The sequence below is a fragment of the Strix uralensis genome, chromosome 1 (assembly GCF_047716275.1).
Source record: "Strix uralensis isolate ZFMK-TIS-50842 chromosome 1, bStrUra1, whole genome shotgun sequence".
Classification (NCBI taxonomy): Eukaryota; Metazoa; Chordata; class Aves; order Strigiformes; family Strigidae; genus Strix; species Strix uralensis.
Genome location: NC_133972.1, coordinates 4,742,317 through 4,752,296, shown reverse-complemented (window position 1 = coordinate 4,752,296; position 9,980 = coordinate 4,742,317). Strand labels below are relative to the sequence as shown.

Here is a 9,980-nt window from a genome sequence, read left to right as displayed (position 1 = left end):
CATTCTGGCAAATGCAAACTACTTTGCTTAAAAGCAGCTCAAGCTTTTTTTGTTCATTTTGCAAGTACTCGATGTTGTTAGAGCAACTCTCTGTTTATTGCTGCTTTATGACTTCAGATTTTTGTGTCTTGCCACAAAAGATCTCTGTGTCTTACCACACGGAGGTGGGAATTCTTTGTCCCCCACAGGACAGAGCGGTTTTGATCACCTCTGATGGGAAGAGAGGTCCCGTCTTGCGTAGCTGATGGCCGGACAGTTCAGCAAATTTACCAGATGAGGACGATAAGGTAAAGTGGTGATTCCAAGTAGCCTGTGGGTCACACAGCGGCTGTCAGTCATAGAGGGAAGGCCTGGGCGTGAACTCCTCTGAGGTGGGTGTACCCTGTTGTCCTGGTTTGAGTCAGTGGTGGGGTTTTTGGTAGCAGGGCAGGGGGATATAGCAGTGGCCCCTGTGAGAAGCTTCTGGAAGCTCCCCCAGCTCCATGTCGGGCCCACCTTTGCACCAAGGCCGGGCCAATTAGCTGCGTCTCTGTGATAATGTCTTTAAGAAAGGGAACGTGGGAGGAGTTGGGGGAGCAGTAAGAAGTTGCAAGGAGAACATCTGTACAGACACCGATGAAAAAGAAGGAGAAGGGGGGGAGGTGTGCCAGAGCAGAGACTCCTCTGTATCCCATGGTGAGAGGGAAGGGCCACCCCCCTGCCACCCGTGGGGGTCTGTGGTGGAGCAGATGGCGATTTGCAGTCTGTGGGGGGCCCCATGCTGTGACTCTGCCTGAAGAAGGCCGGGACCCCATGGGAAGAAGCCCCCGTGGTTGTAGTTTTACAGAATTAGAATCCCAGAATCATCTCAGTTGGAAAAGCCCTTGAAGCTCCTCCAGTCCAACCATGAACCTCACCCTGACCGTTCCCAACTCCACCAGATCCCTCAGCGCTGGGTCAACCCGACTCTTCAACCCCTCCAGGGATGGGGACTCCCCCCCTGCCCTGGGCAGCCCATTCCAACGCCCAACAACCCCTTCTGCAAAGAAATCCTTCCTGAGAGCCAGTCTGACCCTGCCCTGGCGCAGCTTGAGGCCATTCCCTCTTGGCCTGGCGCTGGGTCCTTGGCTCAAGAGACTCATCCCCCCTCTCTGCACCCTCCTTTCAGGGAGTTGGAGAGGGCCATGAGGTCTCCCCTCAGCCTCCTCTTCTCCAGACTCAACCCCCCCAGTTCCCTCAGCCGCTCCCCATCAGACCTGTGCTCCAGACCCTGCACCAGCTCCGTTGCCCTTCTCTGGACACGCCTGAGTCATTCAATGGCCTTTTTGGAGTGAGGGGCCCAAAACTGAACCCACTCATCGAGGGGCGGCCTCACCAGTGCCGAGCACAGGGGTGAGATCCCTTCCCTGTCCCTGCTGGCCACGCTAGTGCTGATACAAGCCAGGATGCCATCACCATAGTTTGGCGTTGGGAGGATTGCAATACACAGGGGTGACCCACACGCCCGTGGGAGTGACTCATGCCAGAGAGAGTTTGTGGAGGTCTGTCTCCTGTGAGAGGGGACCACGCTGGAGAAGAGGAGGAATGTCAGAAGTTCCCACCTCCCCGAGGTGGAAGAACAGCGGGACTGACCACACCCCCCATTCCCTGTTCCCTGTGCCACTGGAGGGAGGAGGTAGAGAAATTGGGAGCAAAGCTGAGCCCAGGAAGAAGGGAGGGGTGGGGGAAGGTGTTTTCAGGATGTGGTAATGCTTCTCACGGCCCTACTCTGTTATGCGATGTTGTTAGTGTCTGTATTAAATTTTATGTTCTTTTTTTTACTTCCCCCAATGAGTCTGTCTTTTGCCTGTGCCTTAAAGGATGAGATCATCCCTCTCTGTCCTTACCTCAAGTTGCTGGATCTTTGCTTCCCTCCTTCTCAGCACTGGGAGGGGATGAGGGGCGCGAGCGCTGCGTGGTGCTCAGTCTCCTCTGAGCTCAAACCACACCACCTGCGCACAGGAGCAAATAAAGGCTTCCAACCACTTCAGCTTTGTGTTCGTTTGCGCAACCTGCCTGAGACATGAGCTCTTCCTGATACTTGTGCAGACCAGGAGAGCTGGGGGCTGCTGCCACTGCAGGTGGGGCCATTAAGGAGGGCACCTCCCCAGGCAGCTCCTCCTCAGCCAGCCGGCCGAGCCGGAGTGGGGCTGTGCAGGCCCAGGGCCCGGCTGACAGCACGGCTCTCCCCACCCAGTCCCAGGGCCCGGCTGACGGCACGGCTCTCCCCACCCAGTCCCAGGGCCATGGCGGCACCTGGAGCCGCGCTGAGAGGAACCACAGAGACCCTGCACTGCACCCCGACGTGGTGGGCCAGGACAGGTCTTGGGCTCAGAGGGGATCCTGCACCCTCGTGGCTCTGAGAGGACACAAAAAGGACTGAGGCGATCCTGAGCCTCCATGGTTCTGAGGACATGCTGGTCCATCACAGCTCTGAGGGGACTCTGATCCCACATGACTCTCAGGGGGGCCCTGAGCCCCCACAGCTCTCAGGGCATCTTGTGGCTGATGGCCGGCCAGTTCAGCAAATTTACCAGATGAGGAGGATAAGGTAAGGTGGCGATCCCAAGCAGACTGTGGGTCACACAGTGGCTGTCAGTCATGACTCATGGCTCTGCGGAGACCTTGATCCCTCGTTGTTCGGAGGATCCTGTGCGGTCACAGCTCTGTGGGAAACCAATCCCGCATGGCTCAGAGAGGGTCCTGAGCGCCCACAGCTCTAAGGAGGTGCTGGTCCCTCCCGGCTCCGAGAGGATCCTGGTCCCTCATGGCACTGAGGAGACCCTGGTCACTCGCGGCTCTGAGAGGATCCTCGATCTCTCCCGTCTCTGAGGGTCCCCCAGTCCCCCCGGGCCTGAGGGTCCCCGCTCCCTCCCGGCTCTGAGGGTCCCCCAATCCCCCCCCGGCTCTGAGGGTCCCTGGTCCCCCCGGCTCTGAGGGGCCCCGGTCCCCCCCCCCGGCCTGAGGGTCCCCGCTCCCTCCCAGCTCTGAGGTTCCCCGGTCCCCCCCGGCTCTGAGGGGCCCCGGTCCCCCCGACTCTGCGGTGCCGCAGCCCCGCGCTCCCCGAGCCCTCCCGGCGGGGGGCGCCGCAGTGGCGTGGCGGGGCGGCGGCAGGGGGCGCTGCGGGGCCGGCGGCGGAGCGCGGCGGAGCGGGCCGGTATCGGCGGGCCGGTATCGGCGGCGGCGGCCATGGCCGGTCCCCGGGCCGGGCGAGCGGAGGCGGTGGCGGCGCGGCTGCTTCGCCTGGAGGCCCGCCTGGCGCGGGCGGAGCGGCAGCTCCGGGCCGCGCTGGCTCTGCGCGGCCGCCTCCAGGCGCTGGAGCGGCGGCTGGAGACCGGCGGCGGCGGCGGGGCCCTTCGGGGGCCGGCGAGGCGCGGGGCGGCCGGCGGCGGCCGGCGGGAGGCGACGCGTCCCCGGGCCCCGCGGGTGCCGGTGAGGCTGGAGGACGTGTGGGTGCAGTTCAGCGAGCGGGAGTGGCGGGCGCTGCGCGGCTGGCAGCGGGCCCTGCACCGCGCCGTCACGAGGAGCAACTACCACATGCTGCTCGCCCTCGGTAAGGGCCCGCCGCCGCCCGCCACCGCGAGGAGGGCACGTGCGGAGGGGCCCGAGCGGGAGGCGGGCAGGCGGCGGGTCCCCACCATCCCCCCGACGGTGGGACCCCCGCCCGCGCCTCACCTCACGCCTCCCGCAGAGCCGGACGCTCCCAGACACGACGCCCAGGCCCGGTCGGAAGGTGGGAACCAGCCGTGTGGTCCGAGCTGCAAGGACGAGGACGGCGGAGGTGACCCTGCGGACACCGACACTGGTGAGTGGCGTCAGGACGACCGGGCCGGCGGGACGTGGAGCACCAAAAACGCACCAACCGGGCTCTTTTTGGGACATCGGCCTCTCGCCAAGGCTCTTGCTGTGTTGAGCGTGGTCTTCCAAACGCGGCTGTTGGGCATCTCATCCCTGCTAGTCTTGCCGGAACGTGACATCAAACCACTTATTCTCGGTCTCCCGGTTGCTGTGCTGCCTGCGGTTGCACGTCTCAGACCCGCGGTCCCCTGGCAGTTAGGCCATGTCTGCGTTGCCAAAGCGGGATGACGTTCGGTTTTCCAGTCTGAAGGCTGGTCGTCAAGACGACTTGCTATTCTGTGTGCACAAACGTGCACAATGTAGTTGGTTTTACACGTGTAAAGTGTTCCTCCAATTCGCTGGTTGTGTTACAGAGGTACAAAGGTAACGTATAGAGCATTAACCCATCAGCTTTTCCTTATTTACTTCACAGACTTTTTTTTTTTTTCCTTTTATCAATCAGTTTCATTCACAATTCTCACTGGTGTTTTTCTGATGGGTTAGATGTGGTGTGCGTTTTACCACAAGTGACTGAAAAGGCAATGGCATAACTCTGGCAGAGCCCAAAGAGAAACAAACCTCGAAAACGAGAATTGAAGTGGCACTCTCCTCTCCCAGGGCCAGAGAATGTGTTTGCATTTGCTAACGGGCGCTGCAACAAAACGGACATTACACTTGCATGAAACTTTTGTGTGTTTCTGTGGCTTAAACATTTGCTGAGGGTTTTGTGACAAGTATTTCAGGTCTGTTTAAGAGACCTTGATCAGCAAGAACTAGAACTGAAGTGAGGTTTTCTCTAGAATGTGAGCTAGAACAGAGCTGCTGTGCCTGGGATGGGATGAGAATTGGAATTGATTTGGTGTATGGAATTAAGATAACATTGGTTCCTATTAACAGAAGACAGCATAATCCATATTAAGCAAGAGGAAGAGTTGTGTGCTGCAGATCAGCAGGAGGAGGAGGCTGGAGAAGCTCCTGAAGAGCCCTGCCCAGGTGAGTAACTGCATACCTTGGAGGAAAAACGAAACAGAGGTACTAATTTCCAAGGATTTTTTTTTTTTTTTCACTCTTCTCATGTATTCCAAATCTTTTATAAAAAACTCACAAGTTTTGAACAGACTTGCCTCCAGTCCTGACGGGTAAGGGCTGGTATTTCGTCTTTCCCTTCTCACGGCCATTTTGGACAAGTTTGCGGAGTACGTGGCTGGTTTTCATCCAAGCAGTGCAGTGCGGAATAGGAAATGTTTTTGCTTCCCTCAGGTTGATAGCTGTAAGCTGGTTAAATACCCAGTGCAAAATGGGCCACTAGTCACTTTTTGGGGCCAATGGGTTAACTTGGAGGAGGCAAAAACCAGTGCCAGAATGAGGTCTGTGGTTGGTGCCGTCGAGGCTGCGGCTGTGCGGAGGCAGGACTGTGCGCGCTGCGGCAGCTCCTCAGCTCCACGTCCCCTCCAGCCTTCGCTTGCAGGGCCGCAGTGTCCGTCCTCCTGCATATCCAGAGGCTTCAGGCTGCCTTTTCCCTCCTCTTCTGTGGTTTCTGTGGTTTCTGCGTACACAAGCGAGCGCGCCGACTCCTCGGTAGTGCTGTTGCTGCGCGGGGAAGCTGCGCAGCCCGGGGACCTGTTTCTTGCCTGCTCACTTGGTGGTATCTCTTTGCATTGCAAAGAAACTATTCTGCTTTGGAGCTTGGCTCTCCTTACTCTCTACAGCTCTACCTGTTGGCTCCACTGTAATTTTATTGGCTTCCAGTGTACGTAGCAAACAGGGATGGTTTTAGACCTTTCCATCAGGTTTCATTAAGAAAGTGGGCTTATGGGAGCTTGGCTTGGGGAAGAATAAAAAACCAAGACCAGAGCAGGTTTCACCCTTGTGAAATCCTGAGCTTACACAGTCATGATACGCTTGTCTTGAATTTTCTCCTTTAGCAGAACAAGCGTTTTATGAGCCTGAGGCTTCAAATCAGACCAAGCAAGGCAAAGAGGCGCATGCCAGGGAGCTGCCAGGCGCAGAGGGTGAGGACCTCTCCCGAGACCCTGACGCAGGTGAGGATTCCCCCGGCAAAAACTCCCACTGCAGGGATTACCCCTCGGGTGGTTCTTCCCCGAGGCTTTGTCAGCACTTTTCTTATCTTTGTGAGTTCACAAGTCTTTCCTGCTTTGCATCTTTCTCCGGTGTTTCTCAATTGTGTCAATTCTCCCCAATGAGCAGGGCTTCAGACTTATGCAACTGATGTTTTATCGTGGATTAAGCAAGAGGAGGAGCCACGCTGCCCTGAACAACAAGGCTTGGAGAAAGAAATCTCTACAGATCCAAGTACAGGTCAGTGATGGATTTCAGCTGTGATTTCTGGGACAGTAAATCTAGAGTATTTTTTTATACTATATTAAACATCACAACCTTAGAACGTAAGCCATGAAAGAACTGGAACAAACCTCAGTCTGCTAGTTAATATTTGTTCACAAAAATTTCAGGTTCCGTCAGCTGAAGAGGCTCCTTCCTCCTTCAGCCGGCCTAAAGCTGCCTTAGGCGCTGTCTTGGGTTTCTGTTTAGGCAAACAGTGATGTGCTCAGGCCTTTGGGATCACGTTTGTGCTTCCAGCTGGCTCGATGGTGTCTAAACCTGGTACCAATGAACATGGAGCCCTGCCTTTGCGTTCCCAAGCAGCAGAGCCATCCTGCAGCAAAAGAGAAGGCAGCTTTAATGCAAAACAATCTGAGGACGTGCTGTTTGGAGACATACATGCTAACATTCATTTGGAGGAGTTTTTGTGCAGCGCGCACGTGGGGTGTGGATCGTGCTTGAGGTGCAGTTAACAGAGGGAGATTTCTTTGGATCAAGGCTTAACCTCAGGGAATGGGTGTGCAAATTTGGATGGGGATAATAATTAAATACAATCTCCTGGGCCGTGACCAGGGACCGCTCGGTATAGCTCTCAAAGTGGTAACTGAGGAGGGAGTGCAGAGGAATATTTTGTGTAGAAATCAGTTGGTAGCCTGGAATTCCTTTGCTTTGTTTAAACATTCATGGCGCGTTACAAAGTTACTATCGAGTAAATCAAGGGATAAACTCTCAGTATGCCAGGAACCACGTGGGAACGGCTGACATGAATGATTTTGCCCCACTGAAGAAGGTCATACAGATTATTTCCCTGGTGCAAGGCTGGACGGGCTCCACCTAACTCCTTCCTGAGGGAGACCTGTTCCAATGGCTCTGAGAGAGCTCTTGGGGTGGGCTTCCCAGCCAGCTCAGTCTGTGCTTACACTGGGGTGAGAGGACATGCTTAGACAATTACTGTAGAGCAACCGGTGCCTTTTACGTTCACGCTTTAGTTTGGCCTGTGGTAACATGTTTGTGCGCTCGTGTCCCGGTCGAGGCAGAGAAATGAGAGCTGAGGATGTTTGTGCAGCACAGATAACGCTGGACTCAGCTGGTTGACACTGCTGAGAGACCCGTGGTCCTTCACGATGCTCAGAGGAGTCTTTTTGTAGCAACTCGCAGCTGTTGAAAGGGTCACAGGTCTCAGAGGACAGGAAAATCAGGGAGCGTTAGTGGTTTTTGCATAGATTTAAAAAAAAAAAAAAAAATGCGAAAAGCTCCTCTATTTTCCCAGAGGTTTTGTTTCAGTGGAACACTGGTACTTGCTCCCCCCCTCAGTTTTAAAACCTCCCATCTTATTTACTTGGTCTGTCCATTAGCATGACCTGCCTGTAGGCTTGGAGGGGTATCTTACGAGGATTCCTTAATTGAAAGACTCTGCCATCTCTCTGTTTCAGTGCACGGTGAAAACACAAAGAGGGACCCTCCAGATTGCTTTGAAAGCACGGTGTGTGACTCGGAGGTACCAGGAAGACCTGGAGAGAAGTTTTCCAAGGATCCTAGCCCCAGAGTGACATGGGACAGCCAGTGGAATTCAGAAATGATGGAAACAACCACCACTGGGAATGGCCTGGAGGGTGATGCTCGGTACGACCGAGGGTTTGGTGAGCACTTAGATTTCTTTAGCCCTCAGGAAAACAGTGTTGGAAAGAGACCGTGCACGTACAACAAATGTGAGAGAAACTCCAGCCAGCAGGAACATCTTCAGACTCCCCAGGGTGCCCAAGAAGGGGAGCTGTTTCCAGGCCCCACGTGCGAGAAGAGTCTCAACGAAAGGGTGTTCCATCTGCTGCCCTCGCAGCCGTGCGTGAAAGACACAGGGCGGGGGGCTGCTCCCACCTCCTGCGAGGCGACGGCCCGCGCCGAGCGCGGACAGAACCCTGCAGGTGGAACCGGGCTTCGTGACCACGACGGCCTCGGCGGAGAGGAGCAGCCGAGCGCGGAAAGCGAGGAGGGCTTCCTGGCAGAAAACCCGTTAGCCAGCCCCTGCTGGGACCACCCGCAGGACAAGTCGGAGGGCTGCACCAGGTGCAGGCAGCACTTCGCGCCCCGGGGCAGCCCGGCAAGCCAGCAGCAGAGCCAGGGCAGGGGCAAGTCCTACATTTGCAGCGACTGTGGGAAAAGCTTTGTTTGCCATTCGTGGCTCGTTAGACACCAGATGACACACACGGGAGAGAGGCCCTACAAGTGCTCCGAGTGTGACAAAAGCTACAGGAGAAAGGATTATCTTCTAAACCACCAGCGCCGGCACTCGGGAGAGGGGCTCTTCCAGTGTCCCCTCTGCAGGAAGAGATTCGTGCTCAGGAGGAGTTTCATGAAGCATCAGGAAAGTCACATGCAAGAAACACACCTGACGTTGGCCGGTTGGCCCTGCGCGGAGATCAGGGGGTCTGTAATGCATTCCATATAAAAAATCCTGTCCCACCGCAGGTTTTGCAGCCCCCTGGGCTGTCACCGTTGCTGGGCAGGAGGCAGGGCCGTGGCAGGATCCCCCACCTCCGTGCTGGACCGTGGCAGGAGGAGGAGGCTGTCAAAGGGCCATCCTGAGCCCTCTCCCAGGCAAGGGGAGAAGACTGGGGGGGTTATTTTCCACAGACCGCGTTGAAATGGTCTGTGGAGCTGTTTCACAGCTTTCACTGGTGCCTGTAGCTGTTGGGGACGTGTTGGAGCTGGGTAGAAGGTCTGCGGTGCTCAGTTACTGCTAGCCGTGAATCCCGCACGGGAGAGAAATCACATCAACACACAGAACAATTTGTAACACTTCAGGCTGGAGAATATGAAATGTTATCCCTAGGCTGCTGGGAGTCCGGAGTCCAGGGCCTGGGCTGAGTTAATTGTCCACCAAACAAGTGAAACGGTGTCAGAAAACACCCACTTGTGTGAAATGCTTTGAGAAAGGAAGTGTTGACCCTGTGGCTGTTTGAAAGCCTGTTCAGGAAGTGGCGGCTAGACAGAGGGGAGCAGAGCCTGAGCGGCAGCTCGTTCCCACAGTTAAATCACGGAGCTCTGGGGCTCTGTGCTGCTGAACCCCCAGAGAGGATTCCTGAGGGCTGGGGTCCTCCCCTGGAGCTGTAAAACGACCAGGGAGCCTGGAATATGGTTTTAATTTTTCATAGCCTTAAAGTTGTGTTGCACTTACTTTACCACATTGTTACAGGTCTTCTGTTTGTTCAATTTTGTGAATCCTATGAAAACAGAACATTTAGATGCTCGTTAAACATTTCCAAAATTGTATTTTAGCTCGTATTCAGTGTCTCTTCAGGGGAGAGCGCTGCTGAGAGTCTGACGTGTTGTGACACTGCGAGGACGCAATTCGTTCCTTTTAGTAATTAAAGAGCCTGGATATGTCATCTGTCACCTTGTTGTTGATGGCATTGAGCCTTGTGGGAAAAAAATACAGAAGCAGCAGCACTGGCTGGGTCAGGCGAGAGCCCATTTTGGTTCAGGGCTCCTGCACTGTCAGACGGTTGTGACAAATTTTGTTAAACGGGTTTTTTTATGTGCATGTTTCTGCTTAAGTTTTGTTCGGGTGCTTTGTTGGATGGAAATTTCTCATTTAAATTAAAATTGTTAGAGAAATGCCATGCGTTATTCTACTGGGAGTGGAGGAGATGAGCGAGGTTGAAGCCGAAGGAGAAACCCTGGGCCTGCCGTCCCCCACACCCCCATTTTCAAGGCAAATCTCTGCTTTAGAAGGTGTGGAAATAACCGACAGCAGAGAAGGGGAAGAGCGGGTTCCTCCCGGGCTG

General features: G+C 55.4%; 1 protein-coding gene across 1 annotated transcript; it reads left to right on the top strand.

Annotated features, from left to right (window-relative positions):
- The first annotated feature begins 3,207 nt into the window (after nucleotides 1-3,207).
- LOC141947777 (uncharacterized) lies at nucleotides 3,208-9,755 on the top strand. The gene is made up of 6 exons (XM_074879301.1): nucleotides 3,208-3,571; nucleotides 3,710-3,823; nucleotides 4,753-4,848; nucleotides 5,781-5,897; nucleotides 6,064-6,174; nucleotides 7,629-9,755. Exons 1-6 carry the CDS (start codon nucleotides 3,208-3,210, stop codon nucleotides 8,639-8,641), a joined length of 1,815 nt encoding a protein of 604 aa, XP_074735402.1. The 3' UTR covers nucleotides 8,642-9,755.
- Nucleotides 9,756-9,980: the final 225 nt, after the last annotated feature.

Excerpts from the sequence above, each read along its gene's own strand:
- LOC141947777 (XM_074879301.1), top strand. The coding sequence starts at position 3,208 with ATGGCCGGTCCCCGGGCCGGGCGAGCGGAGGCGGTGGCGGCGCGGCTG. Across the intron at positions 3,824-4,752 it reads CCCTGCGGACACCGACACTG|AAGACAGCATAATCCATATT; the intron begins GTGAGTGGCGTC and ends TCCTATTAACAG. Across the intron at positions 4,849-5,780 it reads TCCTGAAGAGCCCTGCCCAG|CAGAACAAGCGTTTTATGAG; the intron begins GTGAGTAACTGC and ends TTTCTCCTTTAG.